The sequence below is a fragment of the Oryctolagus cuniculus genome, chromosome 1 (assembly GCF_051225735.1).
Source record: "Oryctolagus cuniculus isolate XC-2025 breed Fujian yellow rabbit chromosome 1, ASM5122573v1, whole genome shotgun sequence".
NCBI classification, from domain to species: domain Eukaryota; kingdom Metazoa; phylum Chordata; class Mammalia; order Lagomorpha; family Leporidae; genus Oryctolagus; species Oryctolagus cuniculus.
Genome location: NC_142867.1, coordinates 4,870,857 through 4,891,825, shown reverse-complemented (window position 1 = coordinate 4,891,825; position 20,969 = coordinate 4,870,857). Strand labels below are relative to the sequence as shown.

General features: G+C 59.9%; 2 protein-coding genes across 4 annotated transcripts in view; one reads left to right on the top strand and one right to left on the bottom strand.

Annotated features, from left to right (window-relative positions):
- PC (pyruvate carboxylase) overlaps positions 1-9,968 on the bottom strand; it is a 97,095-nt gene extending 87,127 nt beyond the window's left edge. The window contains exons 1-2 of one of the 2 annotated variants that reach the window (XM_051830871.3): positions 9,825-9,895; positions 5,268-5,306 (exon numbers count right to left, since the gene is read on the bottom strand). The gene's annotated coding sequence lies outside the window, so the exon portion shown is untranslated. Of the gene's footprint in view, positions 1-5,267; positions 5,307-9,824 lie in introns of both variants that reach the window. The other variant, XM_051830870.3, reaches the window with a different exon arrangement.
- An 8,822-nt stretch (positions 9,969-18,790) lies between these two features.
- C1H11orf86 (chromosome 1 C11orf86 homolog) lies at positions 18,791-20,751 on the top strand. 2 transcript variants are annotated; one of them, XM_070061565.2, is made up of 2 exons: positions 18,791-19,159; positions 19,673-20,751. In XM_070061565.2, exons 1-2 carry the CDS (start codon positions 18,884-18,886, stop codon positions 19,766-19,768), a joined length of 372 nt encoding a protein of 123 aa, XP_069917666.1. In that variant the 5' UTR covers positions 18,791-18,883; the 3' UTR covers positions 19,769-20,751. The 2 variants fall into 2 exon arrangements, with proteins under 2 accessions (XP_069917666.1, XP_069917656.1); XM_070061555.2 differs by having other exon boundaries at positions 18,795-19,159; positions 19,670-20,751.
- Positions 20,752-20,969: the final 218 nt, after the last annotated feature.

Sequence of the window (20,969 nt, the reverse complement as noted above, 5' to 3'; positions counted from 1 at the left end):
CCAGAGTGAGGTACGGCCATACAACCATTTAAATGCCTGAGACTAAAGACTGACCGTATCCCGTACTGCAACTTGAAGGGACTGTAAAATGTTTATGGAAAAGTCGGCGCCGCGGCTCACTAGGCTAATCCTCTGCCTTGCGGCGCTGGCACACCGGGTTCTAGTCCCGGTCGGGGCGCCGGATTCTGTCCCGGTTGCCCCTCTTCCAGGCCAGCTCTCTGCTGTGGCCCGGGAGTGCAGTGGAGGATGGCCCAAGTGCTTGGGCCCTGCACCCCATGGGAGACCAGGATAAGTACCTGGCTCCTGCCATCGGATCAGCACGGTGCGCCGGCCGCAGCGCGCCAGCCGCGGCGGCCATTGGAGGGTGAACCAGTGGCAAAGGAAGACCTTTCTCTCTCTCTCTCTCTCTCACTGTCCACTCTGCCTGTCAAAAAAAAAATTTTTTTTAAATGTTTATGGAAAAAAGATGAATAAAAAACGTTTATTTTAATGCAAAAAAATCTTGAAATCCACACTTAATTTTTTTCATAACATGCATTTTCCATATTTCCCATTTACATGCATGAATTTCAAAATTCTTTGCACCAGGGGCCAGCATTGTGAAGTAGCAGGTATAAAGCCACAGCCTGCGACAGTGGCACTCCACATGGGCACCAGTTTGTTTGCTGGCTGCTGCACTTCCAATCCAGTTCCCTGCTAATGGCCTGGGAAAGCAGTAGAAGATGGCCCAAGTGCTCGGGCCCCTGCACCCACATGAGAGACCCAGATAAAGCCCCTGGCCCCTGGCTTCGGCCTGGCCCAGTCCTGGCTGTTGCAGTCATTTGGGGAGTGACCAGTGGATGGAAGATTTTTCTGTCTCTTACTCTTTCTCTGTAACCCTACCTTTCAAATAAATAAATCTTTAAAAACAAAAACAAAATTGCACCAAAACAAACTTATCCTTTAATTCCACTTTTTCACAGACTGCCAACGGGAATGGAAACCAGTACAAACACTTTGGAAGAGCTTGGCAGTTTAAGATAAACACGGAGTGCCCATACAACCCAGCCATTCCAGTACCAGGCATTTGGCCATCAGGAAAGGAAATATACGTCCAACATTCTAAGCAGGTTTCTATGTAGTTGCACACAACATTCTAAGCAGGTTTCTATGTAGTTGCCAAAAACTGGGAGCAACTGAATGACATACAATGAAAGGATAAATTATGTGATATCCATGTAACGGAATACTACTTAGCAGTTAAAAAACAAGAAACTATTAGCACACGCAACAATGTCCCAATCTGAGTGTTGCTGCCACTCAAAGCCACCATGCTGAGAGAAAGAAGGCAGATAAAATGGAATGCATACTGTATGAGTCCATTTCTGGAGAATTCCAGAAAGCGCACGTGACAGTAACAGAGGGCAGCTCCCGGGCTGCGTGGGGGAGAGGAGCAGAGCGGGCAGAGTGAGGGATCCCCAAGGAGACGGAGGTTCTCACCATCCACACTCTGCTGACGGTGTCACAAACACGCACACTTTTCAAATTTTGTCAAAGTGCACACTTCAAATACATGTGCAATTTATTGCATTTTCATAATATCACAATTAAGCTGTTTCTAAAAATAAAACATAAAACAGCACAGGAATTCTCAAGAAAATTTTAAGAGCAGGGCCACGTTGCAGCGCAGTGGGTTCAGCCAGCTCCTGCGATGCCTGCATCCCATACGGGCAACATCAGAGTCTGGGCTGCTCCACTTCCAATGCAGCTCCCTGCCAGTGACCTGAAAGGCAGCAGAGGGAGGCCTAAGCCCCTGGGCCCCTGCACCCCTGTGGGAGACCAGGAAGAAGCTCCTGGCTTCAGCCTGCTCAGCCCCAGCTATTGCACCCATTTGGGGAGTGAACCAGCGGATGGAAACTCTCTCTCCCCGCCCCACCCCCCATTTATCTCTTCCTCTGTAACTCTGCCTTTCAAATAAATAAATCTTAAAAATGGAAAATTTTAAGAGCTTAATTTGACTCTTATTTTCAATTTCCAGGAGTTACCTATATCAAGATTTTTTAAATCAATTAGAAAGCTTAAAATAACTAGAGGAAGTTGACTATAATTAATAGATTTCAAATTTTCAAATGAGTTTAATTAAGTGTTCAAATGGGACTAAGAATTAATCAAAAGTCCCCTTCAAAGTGAGTGCTAAAATTTTCCAGACTCAAATAGAATCGAAAGATTTGTAGGATATATTTAGAAGCTAAACTTAAAAGATTAGGGGCCGGCGCCGCGGCTCACTAGGCTAATCCTCCGCCTAGCGGCGCCGGCACACCGGGTTCTAGTCCCGGTCGGGGCGCCGGATTCTGTCCCGGTTGCCCCTCTTCCAGGCCAGCCCTCTGCTGTGGCCAGGGAGTGCAGTGGAGGATGGCCCAGGTGCTTGGGCCCTGCACCCCATGGGAGACCAGGAAAAGCACCTGGCTCCTGGCTCCTGCCATCGGATCAGCGCGCTGCGCCGGCCGCAGCGCGCCGGCCGCGGCGGCCATTGGAGGGTGAACCAACGGCAAAGGAAGACCTTTCTCTCTGTCTCTCTCTCTCACTGTCCACTCTGCCTGTCAAAAAAAAAAAAAAAAAAAAAAAAAACTTAAAAGATTAGCCCTTGAAAGAACTAGGTTTTTTTTTTAATTCAAAGCTTTTAGAAGTTGAAAATCAAGTTTTTCAACAAAAGTAACGTTTGCATAATCTTTCCATTACACAAAAATCCAGAGGTAGGAGCCGGGTGTGGCTTCTGAAACCTTGCCCGCTCACGTCACCCGAAACTCTCCCAGTCTCCCTGAACCCGTCTCCCCATCCCTGGGCAGCGTGCTTGTTGCTGGACGAGAAGCACAGAGCGAGGGGGAGCACGGAGGCACCGCACAGGGAACTGCGCGCTCCACGGACCCTGGCTGCCCCGGCAGCAGGAGAAAGGTGCGCGCCACCCTCGCAGACTAAGCATGACTCAGCACAGCCAGATCGCAGCATTTCCCGCAGCCTCAGCCCCTGTGTGTCAGGAGAGGAGCTGCCACAGAGGAGCGGTGGAAATGTACCTCCAGCGCTGCCCTCGGCCGGCCCCACCCCCCTCCCTGGTGCTGAAAGGACCCAGGGTTCTGCCTTCTGGCAAGACAACAGCAGCCCACATCCACCTCCTCCAGGATCTCCAGGGAGCAGCAGAGGAGGGGAGGCCCCCAGTGTGGGTGACAGAGCCTTAGTTACCGTAACCAAGCAAAGCTCCCAGGACGCGGCAAGGCCCTAGGAACTAAGCAGTCAAAGGAGCCGGGATGAACTAGCTGGCCTGGGCAGTAAACCCTTCCTGCTGACTAGTCATCAAGGAAACACGACTGGGACTGCGTGTGGCACGGCGGATGCCAGCATCCCATATTGCAGCACCGATTTGAGGCCTGGCGGCTCCGATTCCAATCTAGCTTCCTGCTCTTGAACCTGGGAAGGCAGCAGAAGATAGTCCAAGTGCTTGGGCCCCTGCCACCCACGTGGGAGACCCGGATGGAGCTCTAGGATCCCGGCTTTGCATTAGCCCAGCCCTGGTAGATGCAGCCATTTGGGGAGAGAACCAGCAAATGGAAGATAACTCTTTTCTCTGTCTCTCCCTCTGTCACTCTGCAATAAATCTTTAGGGGCAAAAAACAAAGACACAAGAAGACTGAGGCTGGCACTGTGGCATAGTGGGTAAAGCTTGCAGCACCAGCACCCCATACGGGCACTGATTCGAGTCCCAGCTGCTCCACTTCCAATCCAACCCCCTCCTAATGCTCCTGGGAAAGCAGCAGAAGATGGCCCAAGTGCTTGGGCCCCTGCACCCACGCAGGAGACCCGGAAGAAGCTCCTGGCTCCTGGCTCTGGGTTGGCCCAACTCTGGCCATTGTGACCATTTGAGGAATGAACCAGCAGATGGAAGATGTCTCTGTCTCTAATTCTGCCTTTTAAATAAATAAATCTTTAAAAGAGAGAGAGAGAGAGAGAGAGAGAGAGAGAGAGAATATCTAACCCACCCACCGCCTCACCGCCTCCCCCGACCAGCATCCTGGGTTCTGCACACCAGCCTTCTCTGGGCTTCAGTTGCTGCAGCTCAGTAAGTCAGGTGGCTCTGGGGGGCTTCATCCCATGTCCCCCCACCCACCAGGGGATACAAGAGAAATAACACTCACCTCTATCGACCACAGAGAGGCAGACAATGCAGAAAGCAAGAGTGAGGGGCGCTGGGCGCCCAGCATGGCCCACCTCCGTCTGCCCTCACCCGGCTTCTGTGAGAACACGCAGCCGCTGGGAGGAAAATGGCCACTGTGGGCCCAACACCCAGCACAGCCGGACTCTGGGAAACCTTGTGCCGAGATCAACTCCGGGGTCCTGAGGGTCCCCTGAGAAAATCCCCTACACAATGAGTGGAATACCAGAAAGAGCCCTCTACAAAGGAACCCCCACACAGCCCTGAACATGAACTCTGGGAAAGGAGTCCCTGGGTCCCAAAGCCCCCAGGGCGCTAGCCGGGAGAGGGCAGAGCCGCCAGGCCGCCTCCAGATGGAGGTGAGAGCCTGACGGGTGTCGAGAGGTTGGGAGATGCCGGGCCAGGACGTCCGTGCAGTGCAGCGGCAGCAGGCAGGACCAGCCCAGCGCACGGAGCCCAGCTCGCGCGGGGGGTGGGGGGGGTGGCTGGGAATCCAGGCTGAGGAGCTGCAACCCAATCTCCCGGCCGCCTGCACTCGGGGGCATCAAGGCAGCGATGCCTTCGAAGTGGTCAGTTGTCCCGGACAGTGCTGCCTGAGCACCGGGAGAGGGAAGAGGGGACAATGCCACCTCTCCCCCTTGCCGTGTGAGTGGCAAAGGCTCAAAGCATGGGTGTTTGTACAACCGCCGGCTAGGCCACCCCTCGCGCCCCAGCCACCTGCTCCACACACCCCCTAAAGAAGGGGTCTTCTCAGAAGCGGCCCAGCCCCAGGGACTCTGCCTATAGGTCCTCAGGAACCTGACCCCCCCCCAGCCTTTGGCACGGCCCCCCCTCCCAGCACTGCAAGCCACACCCTCCCAGAAGTAGGGCCTCCTGCTGAGGCTGGCCCGCTGCCAACAGAGAACAGAGGCCAGATGTCATTTTCCTGTAAAAACCAAGAAAACCCAGAGAACCCAAGCTTAAGTGGAGAGTATCCAAAAACCAGAGCCTGGCCTTTCGTTCTGATCGCCCTGGAGACCCGACGTGGCGAGGCGGCTGGCCACGTGACTTCTGCCCACGGCCTGGCTGCAGGCGCACGACCTACCCTGCGTGTTCTGCCAGCTCCTCAGAAGGCGGACGCTATCTAAAGCAAAAAGGAAAAAAAAAAAAGTGTTATCCTCGTTTCTCCAGGCTTTCCCCCGAGGGAACACGGATTTGAGGCCCAGAGAAGAACTCCTCCTTTGCTTCCAGCTCAGGGCGGTTGTGGGCCACAGGCAAGTGCAGGGCCGAGAGCAGCCCGGCTCCGTGGCCTTGCTGTCTGGGCTCCGGCCCTGCACCTGGAACCCTCAAAGCCTGGTTCCCCAACTGCAAAGTGGGAGTAAGAACGCCCTCCTCGGCGGGGGGGGGGGGGTGTTCTGGGGAGCGCCTGGTGAGGTGCACACACCTGGCCGACACACGGGGTCGTAGCACTCAGGTAGAATCTGGAAACCCTCTCGCCTCATCGGAAGCCTCCTCTTCCTGCCAGCTCCACGCAGCCCCAGGCCCGCGTCTGGCCAGAGCGCTCAGCGCCTGGTTCCTCTCTCGCTGCGCCACAACATGACACTAATGAAGTCTTACGTGACTCGGAACGGGTCTCCTATTTCCCCGACCATTTCCTGACGTCTCTCCTGTCACACGCCCGAGAGAGCACAGGCAGGTCCAGGCCCCCCCGAGCCCAGAGGGTGGGCGGCCTCCCTATACGCGGGTCTCCAGGACATTTATCTTTGAGAGGCCACACCTGTCAGAGAGCTCCAGCCACTGGTCAATATTCAGCAAAACGGAGACACCGGCCAGCAAAGAAACTCCATGGCCTTGGCAGATTATGTCAAGGCAGAAATTGAATGCTTCGGACATTCGGTTCAATAAAATATTTATTGAATGCATGCTTTGCAAAAGGACCTAACCCAGAATGGCACAGGCTCTGCCTACAAAGTGCTGAAAACAGGTTCCTGGGCACATCACCAATGCCACAGGCGCGAGGCACCCAAGCCAGAACTGGAGCCTGCTCTCCTGGGGCCAGTCCCCCACACCTCCGCCTGGCTGTGTGGGCCCGGGCGAGCTATTTGCCTCTCTGTTTCTCATCATCAGAGGCCACGTGGCAGCACCTCGGTGCGGCTGCTGTGGGAGTCACAGGAGACGAGCAAGGTTCCCACCACAGTCCTGTGCTGCAGGTCCGTGACGGCTGGCGTCCACCCTCTGTGCCAGTCATGGAAACACAGCACCCACGTCCCACCCAACAGATCTCACAGAGCCGCGGAAGGGAAGCGCCGAGCCTCGGAGAACCTAACTTTGACGAGACAGGAGGGGAGGCTCGGAGGAAAACTGGGTCACCAGGAGCCAGAGGAGGGGTACCACGGGGCAAGTTTGGGGGGGGGGGCACGGACAGTGCCCTGGGGGCGCGGAGGCAGAAGCAGCAGCCTCGGCAGTCACCCGGAGGGACGAGCCCCCAGGTGCAGTCCTGGGGCGCCGACCCTGGCTTTTCACTCAGGAGGCGCTGGGAGGGCCCGGGCACAGTGCCCCACGTGGCTGCAGGGTCTCTGGATGAAGGCCAGGAGAGGGCCCTGTTCCAGAGAGAGTCAAGTTAGGGGCTGGCGCTGTGGCGCGACGGGCTAAGCCGCAGCCTGTGACGCCGGCATCCCATACGGGCGCCAGTTCAAGTCCCGACTGCTCCACTGCCAATCCAGTCCCTGCTAATGCGCCCAGGAAAACAGAAGATGGGCCAAGTGCTTGGGCCCCTGCCACCCACGTGGGCGACCTGGAGGAAGCTCCTGGCTTTGGCCTGGCTCAGCCCTGGGTGTTGCTACCATCTGGAGAGTGAACCAGCAGATGAGACCTCTCTTGTCTCTTCCTCTCTGTCATCTGACTTTCCAATGAACACAAACGTGTTTTTAAAGAAAATACTGACCTGGCCAAGGCACCCAGCTCACACGGAAGATGCCGGACAGAGGAGTGAGCAGGCCCCAGGTCTGCCCAAAGCTGCCAGCCATGCCAGTACCACAGATCCAGTGTTCCCGGCTCCACCCCTCCCTCCTCACGGGTATCCAATCTGAGCCATTTTCTACTGATTTATCCATTAAACACCTCCTTGTTCTCATCACTGTCGGGTACTGGGAAGAGGGACGCCAAGAATGAGTGGGGGAGGGGTGGGGGTGGAGAGGCAGGCACCTGGCACGGTGCCAGGGGGTGGAAGGTGAGACCGGGGAAAGCAAGACACAGGGCAGAAGCAAGGCAGGCTGTGTAGGTGGGCACATCAGAGGCAGGCTGGGCCACCGGGAGCCCGCAGGCGAGAACTGACACCCGCAGACATCACCAGGCTGCAGCAGGCTGCCAAGGAGGGAAAAGGACCCGAGACCCAGAGGGGAAACTCAGCCTAAAGTAACTCAAAAAGTAGGTGTTGCGCAACTGTGCTGAACAAAGCCCCTTCCGGCAGGGCGTGGCGTGGCGTGGCGTGGCCACTCCTCTATAAAGGCCAGCTGCAGGGCCGGCGCTGTGGTGCAGCAGGTAAAGCCGCCGCCTGCAGCGCCCGCATCCCATATGGGTTCCAGCTCAAGTCCCGGCTGCTCCACTTCCCATCCAGCTCTCTGCTGTGGCCTGGGAAAGCAGTGGAAGATGGCCCAGGTGCTTGGGCCCCTGCACCCATGTGGGAGACCCGGATGAAGCTCCTGGCTCCTGGCTTCGGATCAGTGTAGCTCTGGCTGTTGTGGCCATTTGGGGAGTGAACCCGCGGATGGAAGACCTCTCTCTCGCTCTCTTTCTGCCTCTCCTTCTTTCGCTGTGTAACTGTGACTTTCAAATAAATAAATAAAAAAAAAAAAAAAAAAAAAAAAGGCCAGCTGCTTCCAAGGAGCTCGCCAGAACCCAGAGGGAGACGGCGCAGGCCTGCTGCTGGGCCCTAAGGGCAGAGCCAGGCCCCTGGCCGGCCGCGGCCCCTCACCTCACCTGGGCGCCAGTCCCTGGCTTACTGACACCTGAGCACATGCTAGTGTCCACGCCCGGCTCCACCTCCTGCAGCGCCGCTCCCCGTGGCCTAGCATCTCCCACACAGCTAAGTACCCAGGCCCTCGCGCTCTCCTTCCCCCTCCCTCAGCCTTCTTCTGGCAGGTTCTCGTCATCTGAAACCCACCTCTCCGCCATACCATTGCTACTCAAATTCAATCACTGCCTTTTCATCAAAAAGGTTCACAACTCACCTCCTCCAGGAAGCCCTCCCAGATCCACCCCTTCCAGCCCAGAGGCCAGTCCACTCCACTCCCTTGCTTCAGTGTGCGGTTTGCCCTGATTCGTGCCCTAAGGAACTCCCTCTTCCGTGCCCACCCCGCACTCTCTACCGGCACCTCTCAGCTTTCGTTTATTTTTATTTTTCTCTTCCTCAGCCAGTTCGTCGGCAGTTCCAGAGCGAAGACTGCCCCCATCACCTTCATCATCTCCCGATCCAGACCGGGGCTCTGCACAGGAAGGGGTGGGGGCGGGAAACACCTGCAGCGCCGGCATCCCATACGGGTGGGGCGCCGGGTGGAGACCCGGCTGCTCCACTTACGATCCAGCTCTCTGCTGTGGCCTGGGAAAGCAGTAGAAGGTGGCCCAAGTCCTTGGGCCCCTGCACCCACGGGGAGACCCGGAAGAAGCTCCTGGCTAGGGATCGCCGCAGCTCTGCCCGTTGTTTGGGGAGTGAACCAGCGGATGGAAGACCGACCTCTCTCTCTCTGCGCATTTCAAATAAATAAATAAGTGAAAAAAAAAGTTCGGGTGTGAAGCGAGCAGAAATGCCGAGCACACCCCCAGCCCGGCCCGGCCCGGCCCAGCGTCTGCCCCCAGCGCAGGGAGCAGGTGCGGGGCGGGGTGGGGGGCGGCCAAGCGGGGCGCTGGCAGCGGCGGGGAGGGCAGCGACCTCGCACGGTGGCCACTCCTCCGGGCCTCGGCTTTCTCGGCTGCAGAATGGGGCTAAGCGGCCCCGAGGCCAGCAAACTCCGAGGCGGACGGGACGTCCGCAAGTTCCCAGCTGTCGGGCACCTGGGCCTTGGCCCGGCTCCATCGCCTGTGCGATGGGGAAAGAACCCGTCAAAGTGCGCGGGGCGGGGCGGAGGGGCCCGGCCAGCGCTGCCCGGACGCGCCGCGTGAACTCCTCACAGCTGCCCGAGTAACGGGGCTGAGCGCGCAGCCCGCTCCCGGCCGGGCACGCCGCTCCGGACCCCGAGGGCCGGCGGGACCCGCGGCTTCCCTCAGGGCGAGCCCGCGGGGACCCGGCGCCTCAGGGCTCCGCGCGTGCGGCTGTCCGCCCGCAGCCCGGGCCAGGGGGTGCCGCGGCGGGGGCGGCGGCCGCGCGCCGGGGATGCTCGCGGGGCGCGGGGGCGCGGGGGCGCGGGGGTCCCGGGGGTCCCGGGGGCGGGGCCGCGCCCCCGCGGGAGGGGGAGGGGCGGCGGACGTCGCTCGCGTCGCGTCGCGCCGCGCCGCGCAGTGCCCGCCGCCGACTCCTCCAGCCGTCACTCGCGCCGAGTCCGCGCCGCCTCGGCGCGCCCGACCCCTTACATAAGCATCCCTCGCGGCGGCGGCGCCGGCGCACGCCCACCCGCCCCGACCGGCGTGCCGCAGGAAGAGGAGGGTGCGGAGCGCCGCGGACACTCACCGCCTCGCCGCCGCCGCCGCCGCCGCCTCTACAGCCGCTGCCTCCACTGACAGGGAACAGCTGCGGTCTCCGCGCAACCGAACTTGCTGCAGTCCCGGCCCCGCCTCTCGGACTTCCGATTGGCCCAGGCAGCCCAACCCCTCCTGTTATTGGACGCCGCTCGCCGCCACTCACCGCTCCCCCGCTCGGGACTCCGCCCTGCGCCCGCCTACCCATCGCGTTTAAGCCTTGGCGCCGCACGTCAGCCCCGCCCCCGGCGTCCCCGGCGGGCGTCCGGATTGGTGGCGAGGCTGTGAGAGCCCGCCCCTGGCGCGCCACCGCCTACTCCCTTGTCTCCAGAGCCTCACGTGGGCCTCCGGGCCCGGGCCGCGGCCCGCAATAGGCGGAAGTGGCCGGGCGCTGACGCGCCGGGATTGGCTGTCGGCGGGGGTGGGGACGTGCGATTCATTCACCCGGGTAGCACGTGTCTGCGAAAGCCGCAAGCAAAACAGATGCTCGGGCAGGGGCTCGGACGTCCCGGCGAGGCGCGGCCGGGCGCCCGCGACCGGGGGCGGAGGTCGCAGGAAGGCGTCAGCGAAGGCGCCCGCGGCCGTGGCGGCCCCGTCGCAGCGGCGCCGGTGGGCAAAGGCGCTCGGGAGCTCTTCGCCGCGTGACCTTGGACGAGCAGCGTCGCCTCCCCGGGCCTCGGGCTCCTGGTCCCCGCAGAGGAGGACGTTCAGGGCCGAGCAGGTGCGCCTGCCCGGGGGACGGAGAGTGACCGGAGCCAACGAGGCGAAGCCGCGGTCACCGAGTGCGATGCATCCGACGGCCGTGGGGGCGAGCGGGAAGCGGGACTTGCGGCCGGACGCGGCCCTCAAGGACCCGGAGAACGCCCAGTGCGCCGCAAACGGTCTGTGAGCGTGGAGAGATTCCCAGACCTTGCTGTGCACAGAGCTGGGCACTCCAGCCTCGCTGGCCTCCCTCCACCCGTCCCGCAGAGCCGCAACCCTGGGCCCGCCAGGAGCCCTGGGCCCGCCAGCACAGCAGTTCTCCCTGCAGGGAATAAGCCAGACACAGAAAGACGAAAACACCGCACGTGTTCCCATATATGTGGGAGCTAAAATTTAAAAATTAAAAAAAAAAACAACTCCAAAAAGAAAAAGAAAGCCTGTGTGTATCAGTTTTGCTGCAGATACAGTGTTTTGCCAAGTTGCTTTAGATCTTTATCAAATTGACAGGGTGTCCGTTCATACACTGCCATAGTTTCAACGATTCGGTGACTGTTTTAAAATTCACGAGTGAAGCTGAGCGTCTTTTCATTTGGTTATTGTTGATGGCCTTTGCCAGTTTTCCTGCTGGGCTATGGTCCATTTACTTTCTATTTGTTGAACTCTATTGAGTAGAGCCATTAAATCTGTCTATAGCATAAATTTATAATAATTATCTAAAACACAAAATATTAAGTTGAAAAAATCCCAATTCTCCAGATTCACACTTTTTTTTAGTTTTTTTTTTTTTTAAGATCTGAAGCTGGGAGCCAGGAGCTTCTTCCAAGTCTCCCAACGTCAGTGCAGGAGTCAAAGCACTTGGGCCATCTCCTATAACTTTCCCAGGGCATTAGGAGGGAGCCGAATCGAAAGTGGAGCAGCTGGGACTCGAACCAGTGCCCATATGGGATGCTGGCACTGCAGGTAGCGGCTTGCCCTCTGTGCCACAGTGCTGACTCCTCACGTTTCTTTTTTTTTTTTTTTTTTTTTTTTGACAGGCAGAGTGTATAGTTAGAGAGAGAAACAGAGAGAAAGGTCTTCCTTTTTTTGCCGTTGGTTCACCCTCCAATGGCTGCCATGGCTGGCGCGCTGTGGCCGGTGCACTGTGCTTCTCCTGGTCTCCCATGGGGTGTAGGGCCCAAGGACTTGGGCCATCCTGCACTGCACTCCCGGGCCACAGCAGAGAGCTGGCCTGGAAGAGGGGCAACCGGGACAGAATCCGGTGCCCCAACTGGGACTAGAACCCAGGGTGCCGGTGCCGCTAGGTGGAGGATTAGCCTAGTGAGCCCCGGCACCAGACCCTCACATGTCTCATCCATCAACAAACACCTCTTAAGCACCCACAGCAGGCCGAGTGCATGGTTGGGACACCGCGGTGGACAGACGCGGCCCCGTCGTCACCTCATAGAACTTGCACTCTGTGGGATGTCCAGGTCCGAGGACGCCGGCCCCCCCACCTACCAGCTTTCTTCACGCACCGTGGCGCACTGGGTTAAGCCACCACCTGCAGCACCAGCGTGCCACGTGAGCGCTGGCTTTAGGCCTGGCTGCCCCATTCCTGACCCAGCTCCCTGCTAATGCCCCTGGGAAAGAAGTGGAAGACGCTGCACGCGCTTGGACCCCTGCCATCTGTGTGGGGGACTCGGATGGAGTGCCAGGCCCCTGGCTTGAGCTGGCCATTTGGGAAGCTAACCAGCAGGTGGAAGACCAGTCTCTCACTCCCTCTCTCCCTCTCTCCCTCTCCCCCTCTAGCTCTGCCTTTCAAAGAAATAAATCTTTAAATAAATGAAGAGTTGAGGTCCCGTCCTACCTGGGCTGGAATTCATGCACTGCCCATGCCTGCCTCGTGACCCCATCTCTGGGGTCACTGTGAGATGCAGGCCTTTTCTGGGGCAGGCTGTGAGTGACGTCGCAGCTCCGTCCTGGGTCTGCAGCCGAGGACGGGGGCTCAGGTGACTGTCCCATCAGCACCAACACTGACTGAGTGGCACCAGTGACCCCAGGGAGCAGAGGTTTTGAACATCAGCTGGGGCATATGCAAATTCAGATTAGCAGACAAGACACCTCCCCATCCGGGCTCCGGGCTCCACCCAACCCCCAGGAGTCTTCCGAGGGGAGGGCAGCGTTGGGAAGGGCATTCGGCTGCAGGAGAGGCCTGGGGGAGGAGGCCTCGTGGCCAGAGAAAGCCTGTCTCAGCGAGAGCTGCTTTCTGCACCCGGAGCAACAGAATCTGCTGGGGACAAGGGCGCCAGGGAAACGTGGACACCTGAGTCCCACCCCTGGCCAGAGGCCTTCGAATCACAACAGCACCTGAGCCATCGCGGCCACGTCAGCGGCGCTGGGGAGCAGGCTCCTCCCCGCCGGCGCCCCCCAGCTGCCTTACTGCTTCTCAGTGCCTGATGCTTTCTGGAAAGTTCTTGGTTTTTGTTTGTTTTTCCATTTGTCCCTGCCCTGTCTTCTTGCACTTGAACATGACCTCTGCAAGAGTTGAGTTACCACATCATAAGTGCTTAATAAGAAGTCTACCAGTGGCTATGCCGCAGCTCACTAGGCTAATCCTCCACCTGCGGCGCCGGCACACCGGGTTCTAGTCCCGGTCGGGGCGCCGGATTCTGTCCCAGTTGCCCCTCTTCCAGGCCAGCTCTCTGCTGTGGCCAGGGAGTGCAGTGGAGGATGGCCCAAGTGCTTGGGCCCTGCACCCCATGGGAGACCAGGAGAAGCACCTGGCTCCTGCCTTTGGATCAGCGCAGTGCGCCGGCCGCAGTGCGCCGGCCGCGGCGGCCATTGGAGGGTGAACCAACGGCAAAGGAAGACCTTTCTCTCTGTCTCTCTCTCTCACTGTCCACTCTGCCTGTCAAAAAAAAAAAGAAGAAGAAGAAGTCTACCAGTGAAAGAACAGGAGTGGACCAGCGGAGGGAAGATCTCTCTCTCCTGTTCTCTCTCTCCCGCTCTCTCGCTCTGCTTCCCTTTCGAATAAAATGAAATAAAGAAATACCATCACTTCTCATAAAACTGCTGGAGTGAATGAGACAGCCCCAGGGCTGAGCCCACATTCAGGGAGGATGGGAAAGTGAAAGTGACAGCAGCTTGGAAAAGGGCAGGGCAGGGAGGAGCCGACTGTCACAGTGTCACAGTGGTGACGGTGTCCCTGGGGTGGGGAGGGGGCATCGCTCCCATCCACCATCATTTCAGAAAGCAGCCATCGGAGATGCCACGGAAACTGCGTGACGTCCCTGGTGCCAGCCGCTTCCTGACCCTGGCAGGCGCAGGGAGAGGGCGGACCCCAGAACACTTGATCTCAAAGCAGTGGGCGCTGGTCTGGAAACAGTGCCCAGGGTAATATGGGAGTCCGAGGAGAAGCCCCTTTCCCTGTGAGAGGGGCCTCGGAGGGCTTCCTGGAGGAGGCAGGGCCTGAGCTTAGTCTTGAGATAGATGATTGATTGATTGATTGATCGATCGATCAAGGGGCTCCATGCGGAGGGACACAGCCCAGGCATATTGGTGGAGGCAGGATGAGAGTCGCCTGGGAGGCAGCAGAGAGCCCAGCTCACCAGGGAGTTCAGGTAGCACCTCGGGGGAGGCCTGCAGCAGCTGGGGACGAGGGGACTCAGGCCAGCAGGTGAGTGGACAAAGCCATGGACCCCCCAGGCCTTGCTGCTCCTCTTCCACCTGCCTCCCTGGGCCACGCCAGGGGGAAGGAGGCAGCAACCTGCAGAGTTTAAAATTCGTGTCCACAGATCACAGCCCTCGCAGGCGGGCGGACCTGGATTCACAGCCTCTGCAAGAGCGCCCATATGGGGGGGGGGGTTAACCTGGGGCCCAGCAATTGGTGTTTTTCTGCTAGGGAAGTTCTGTGTAGACGGCTTGACAGGCTCGGGCAGAAGGGTCAGACCTGAGGCAGCTCAGGGACATGTGTGTCACCTGCTGAGCTCGGCCGCGTTGTCGGAATAATCTGTTCCTGATTCTCCGTCCCGGGCCCAACACGAGAACATAGAGGAAACCCTGGCGCTCAGGGTGCGCTCCGCACGTGGCGCTGTCGCAATAGAGAGAGAGAGAGAGAGAGAGAGAGGTCTTCCATTCGCTGGTTCACTCCCCAAATGGCTGCAATGGCCAGGGCTGGACCAGGCCAAAGCCAGAAGCCAGGAGCTTCCTCCGGGTCTCCCACACAGGTGCAGGGGCCCAAGGACTGGGGCCATCTTCTACTGCTTCCCCAGGCCACAGCAGAGAGCTGGATCGGAAGTGGAACAGCCGGGGCTTGAACCAGCGCCCACATGGGATGCCGGCACTGCAGATGGCGGCGTTACCTGCTGCACCACGCTGGCCCCACAACAGCTTTTAAACCGTAGTGTTGCCATTCATCGTTCACTTTGACTTGTCTAGGTGATGAGATGGCCAGGTCCTGGCACTGAACCTGACAGCCTCCAGCCCCTGTGGGGACGTCAAAACCAAAAAAAGGGGGGGGGGAGGGTGGACAGCAGGGCTCCAAAGCAAAGAGCAGGTGCACTGGGTTCTACGAACTCAGCACAGAGTGAACCTGCTGTCTGCTGCTTGGTCAAAAGCAACCTGAGTTAAACGAGCAATCCTGCACGGCCTCTCACCGTGCCTTCAAGGAGGAAAATCTAGCAGCACACATGGTTATGCGTGTGATTCCATCTGACTGTTCTGGAGGCGTGGAAAGACCCCGACTACGCTCAGGAGAGGAGAGCGGAGCGCACGCTGCCGGAGGTTTCGGGTTCCAGGCCACCTGCTTGCACTTCTGTTATTCAGCTGAGCCATGGGGATGGGCTCCAGGGAGGCCAGAAGCTTGGGGGCAGAGTGCTGCATCTGCCTGTGGGAGACGAGGGAGACCCAGGTACATAAAGGAGATGTCAGGTGCTGAGGGTACACGGGACAGACTGGGAGAACACCTGGGGGGAATCTAGGCAGGCTTCTTGGAGGAGGTGGTGTTGGAACTCAGCCTCACAAGCAAGCAGGACGGGCAGGTGGAGATGGAGGAGGACGTCATGCTGGTGAGCGGAGCCCAAGCGCACACACGGCTGCCCTGGGAAAGGCAGCCGGAGCCCACTGTCCAGGCCCTTGAGGGTCAGGGTGAGAAATCCGAGCCACCTGGGAAGGCGGTCGGGATGGAGCTTGCCTGGCGTCCGTGGCAGCATGTCGGCTCTCCGTCAGCCCGTGGTGACGGGAGGAGCCCACCCATGCGTTGCCATGTGCTGCTCACCCCAGGTCAGGCGCGTTCCGGGCACTTCCCACTCGGTATTCCCAACTTACACTGGGTGCCCGGGGCCACAGCTCCATTGCACGCCATGCAGCAAGAGGGCTGGGTTGGCGCGCCTAAGATAAGTCCCCGGAGACCCTGGCTTCTGGCGGGCCAAGCACAGTGAGAATCAGGCTCTGGGTCCGACAGCCCGCCCGGAGCAGAGTTCTGCCAGCAACCACCAGGGGGCGCCTGGGGACAGATCTGCTGCCCGGGGCGGGGCGGGGCGGGGGGACCTGCTGAAGACAGAGGTCCCTGGGCAAGGAAGCTAAGCCATCCTTAGGTTCCTGACCCGCAGAAGCCGCGATAAGAAACTGTTGGGTTAAGCGACCAGCTCTGTTTTAAGCCACTAAGCTTTGTTTAAACTGTCATGAGGGTTAAATGAAATCCATGGGAGGGGTGGGGACAGAACCACTAAAAATGCTTTAAAAATAATGAGTGGCTTATATAAAAGGAGGTGGTTCCTTGGCCTGTACATGTTGCCCAGGGGCAGTGGCTTCGTAGCAATAACCGACTTCTAGTCGCCACTATTTAATGCCAACTGCACTCGTGCGGGTCCCAGAGACAGACAAGAAAGACGTGATGCTAGGGCCGTCCATCCCGCTCGGGAAGACATGGGGGAGGGGGGTCGTGCTGCCCTGTGGGCTGGAGAAGGCAGTGCTTGCCTCACCCAGCCGGGAGGGAGCCCACAGGACAACAGGACAGGCTTGCGACAGGTGTCGCTCACGGGTCCTGAAAGGCAGGAGCCGGCCGGGTGAGGGCGGCAGGGAAGCCGATTGCACAGTTGGGGGCCGGCCTTGTGGCACAGCAGGTTAAGCTGCTGTCTGCACACCTGTAACTCATGTAAGTGCAGGTTCGAGTCCCGGCTGCTCCACTTCCGATCCAGCTCTCTGCTGTGGCCTGGGAAAGCAGCAGAAGATGGCCCGAGTCCTTGGGCCCCTGTCACCCACGTGGGAGACCCGGGTTGGGTTCCAAACTTCTGGCTTCAGCCTGGCTTTTCGAATAAATAAATCTTAAAAAAAAAAAAAAAAAGGCACAGCTGGCAAGAGGGTGTGCGGCAGCTCCACGTGCTGGAACAGGACCAGAGCAGGTGAGTCACTCTGACCCGGCTGTGCCAAAGGAGCGGGTGTGAGTCAGCAGGCTCCCCGCGGTGCCCTGAGCCGACTGCGCGTGCTCCGAGGGGGCCTGGCGCGTGGCTGCCTTGGAGCCAGGGTCAGGGTCGGCTGTGGGGTAAACATTAGGTGCGTGGGCAGAGTAGGAATACAGAGAGAGCGTTGGCCGTCACTGGCGGGGCAGGCGGTCAGGGCCTCGTTTTCCCACTGTCTAGACACTGCCCCTGACCTAGGTCCAACGAGCGGGAGCCATTGAACAACCCAAGGAAGGCCCAGAAACTCGGGGCAGGGCGGGGGAGGAGAGGGGAGGGTGTGGCCAGCCTGGCAGCAGAGGGACAGCAGCCCACGAGGCAGGATACCCGGCTTCCGGCCCCGGGACAGGAGAGCATCGGGCACCGGAGCCCAGCTGGCCAGCCTGGAGTCCCAGCTCAGCCACTTACTAGGCAGGCTTTCTGACCAGGTGCCTCGGTTTCCTGATCTGTAGAATGGGATAACAATCCCCACTCTCACGAGGTCTGAATGAAATCATGGAAGGATTAGCGCCAGGATCACCAAACATCCTCCAAACCGGAGGTTAAAACAACAAAAGGCCTGTGGCCTGTGTTGTGAGGCCCCCTTGGCCCTCTGGGATTCGAGGGAATCTGCTGCACGGCCCCAGACCCCGCGTCCTTGCCTTGTCTTGTCGGGGAGAGCTGCTGCTGGCAGTCTAACTTTCACTGCACATCAACGATTTCGCTTCATTTTCCAAACAACCCATTTTACAGACGGGGGGACTGACCCAAGGGACCAAAGGGATTTGCCCACAACCACCAACTCAGTCCTTTTCCAAGGTTTATTTATCTATATGAAAGGCAGAGAGAGAGAGAGAATTTTCCATCCTCTAGTTCACTCCCCAGATGGGTGTGGGCCAGGCCAAAGGTAGGAGCCTGGAATTCCAGTCTGGCCTCCCACGTGGGTGCAGGGGCCCACACTGCTCCCCCCCCCCCCCGGCGGGCACCTGGGAAGAGCACTCCACTGCTGTGTGCTGCGCCCCTCGGGTCACATCTCATTGGCTGATTCATTGGTCCCTGGTACAGGTGAGGGGACTGAGCTGCCCGGGGTCCCAGAGTGACGAAGCCACAGTTAGAATCCTTACCTGCTGCGCTGTGCTGGGACGGGGGCTAGAGCGAGGCCTGGGAAAGGGGCCAGGCCTCCTCGCCCGGAGCTGGGCTGCTTCCCTCGTTTCCACAATGCAGCTGAGTATCTCAGCTCTCAGGGTCCCCGTGAGCAGTCTTGTCCCACCAAGTCTCCCGCGCGCTCTTCACCAAGACTGAAAATCAGTGACTCCCCACTGCCCCGCTCACCCAGCCACCTACTGTGTGTCTCTCTGCCTTTGCCTGTCCCAGGCAGGGGACTGTCCCCCCGTCATCAAAGTCCGAGTCTGTTTTGCGGTTGAGTGTCAACGGGATGACAGGGTGAGGGTCGTAGGTGTCCACAGGCGGGGGAGCTCTTCAGGGGTGCTGGTCAGGGAAGGCTGCCTGGAGGAGGAGGAAGAAGAGGAGGAAACGGAGTGGGGAGGAGAGGGAGGAGGAGAGGGGGAGGGGGAGGGGAGGAAGAGGGGGGAGAGAGGAGGAGGGGGAGGAGAGGAGGAAGGGGAAGGGGAGGAGGGGGGGGAGAGGAGGAAGGGGAAGGGGAGGAGGAGGAGGGGGAGGAGAGGGGAAAAGAGGAGGAGGGGGAAGGGAGGGGGAGGGGAGGAGGAGAGGAAGGCAGTACCAGCTAGTACTTTGGCCTGCACTCCCTGTCCCAGGACAGGGGAGGGTGACTCAGGAAGGCTGGGCCGAGGCCTGCTCTCTGGTTTATGAGGGCACCTCAGCAGCTCCGACCTTTGCCCCCAGGTGCCTTCCCATCAGGTGGGTGCAGGCATCAGATCATCTCAGAAGCCAGGACTGCGCCGCTGCCTCCGGAGCCATGGGGACCGGGCTGCGCAGCCAGTCCCTGCGAGGGCCCCGGCCCTCCTACGGGAAGCTCCAGGACCCGCGGGGGAGACCCCTGGAAGGCAGACCCCGGCGAGCCCTGAGCCTCAGACAGGAGCGGGACAAGCCCAGGGCCCAGGGCCCCGAGGGAGACCCGGAAGGGCTGACCGGCCCCGCTCAGGAGTGGCTGCCCGGGGCCCTGGGGGACACAGAGCAGCTGATCCAAGAGCGACGTGGCCGCAGCGGGCGGTGGCTGAGGCACTGCGGACAGGTACGGCTGGGGCGGGCATGGGGGTCCCCCGAGAGGGACCCAGGCCCACATGAGAGCTCAAGCGGAAACGTCCAGGCCGTGTGTGGGGAAGCCAGCGCCGCTGTCCGGAGATGGCCGCAGACCCGGAGAGCCAGGGCTGCCCCCTTCACGGGGCCTGGGAGCACTGGGATTTATCCCAGGGGCTTAGGGAGTCACGGAGACTGTGGGAGCCGGGGGCGGGGGTGCGGAGAGCTGACTTGGGATGACTGACAGGGCAGCGTAGGGGTGGGGGCACGCAGTTGGTGTTGGGAGAGCGGCCAGGGGGCCTGCACCTCCAGCCCTGCCTGCCCCCAGGCAAGGGGACATCTGGACCCCTTGGGGGCAGCTGCAGGCTTTGCCCCTCCCAGGAAGGGTCGCAGGGAGCGGCTTCTCTTTGTGGGGTCTACCCCCACCTCGTGGCTGTGGGTGGAATGACACCTGAAGTCCACCCGTCAGCCCTGGGCCCTGATGGCCACCACCTCTGTCTCCCAGCAGGTGAAGAGAAGGTGGGAGAGCCTTGTCGCCAGCTTCCCAGGCATCACCCTGAGTCGGTCCGTCTCCCCGGAGCCACCGCTGGGCACCGCCAGCTGAGCCTGCGGGAAGCCACGGAGCCCGGCCCTGAACACCACGGCGCCCCCCCCCCCCCCCCCCCGGGCTGTGTGCTTCCCGGGCCTCCCTCCGTGGCTGCTCCTCACACGGCCTGCGCAGGCCCTGCCATTGGCTCATCTGAGGCCCGGCCCGGCCTGTTGACTCTGGCCTCCTATCTGAAGGCTGAACCCCCCACCCCGCCGCCGCCCCAGGACCGAGGAGAGGGGCTCAGCTCTCTGCCCTCTGGGCTCGGGACCCCTGGGCTATGATGTGTATGAGGGTCCTGGAAGCCTGCTCAGATGTGCGGTGCCCACCCCGCCGCACACAAGACGAGCTGTCGCGTCAAGCACACAGCCGAGTGAAGCCAGACCCATGGCCGAGAGGCTCCGGCCAGCAGCTGGTGGACTTGCCCCATGGTGTCCGCTACTGCTGAGCGCTTCGTGGCAGAAGGGCCCAGGCCTGTGTGTTGTCACCTGTGACCCTCAGTCCCCCGATGAAGGAAGCAGGAGAGGCGCCTCTTCTCGTGCAACAGAGGGGGAAACTGAGGCAGGGGGACGCAGGGTCATTGGTTTTGATATCTCTGGCCCCACCCCCACCCAGTGCCCAGCGTGAGGGCTTGAACACAGTGATTGCTGAGGCACCTGAGCTATGGCACAGCAGGCAAAGCGCCCGCCTGCGATGCTGGCATTCCATATGGACGTCGGTTCGAGTCCCAGCTGCTCCACTTCCAGTCCAGCTCTCCACTTGGCCTGGGAAAAGCAACGGAAGATGACCCAAGTGCTTGGGCCCCTGCCACTCATGTGGGAGACCCAGATGGAGCTCCTGGCTCCTGGCTTTGGCCTGGCCCAGCTCAGGCCACTGCAGCCATGCGGGGAGTGACTCTGTGGATGGAAGATTTCTCTTTCTGTGTGTGTCTCCCTCTCTCCATCTAACTATGACTCTCAAATAAATAAATATTTCTTTATTAAAAAATATGCTGATCTGGAGACCATCCGCACTGGGGCTAGCTCCCTCACTGCTCAGAGCCCCCACCCAACTGCTCTGCAGCAGGCCGTGCCCAGAGCCTAGCCAGGGCTTGCTCTGAGACTCAGAGGGGGTGAGGGTCTCGCCCGGGGCTACCCCGAGGCAGAGGGTCTGACCCCGAAGAGCCCGAGTTCCTGGAGAGGGCTGGCACCTCACGGGGGGCCCTTGGGGCTCTCCAGGT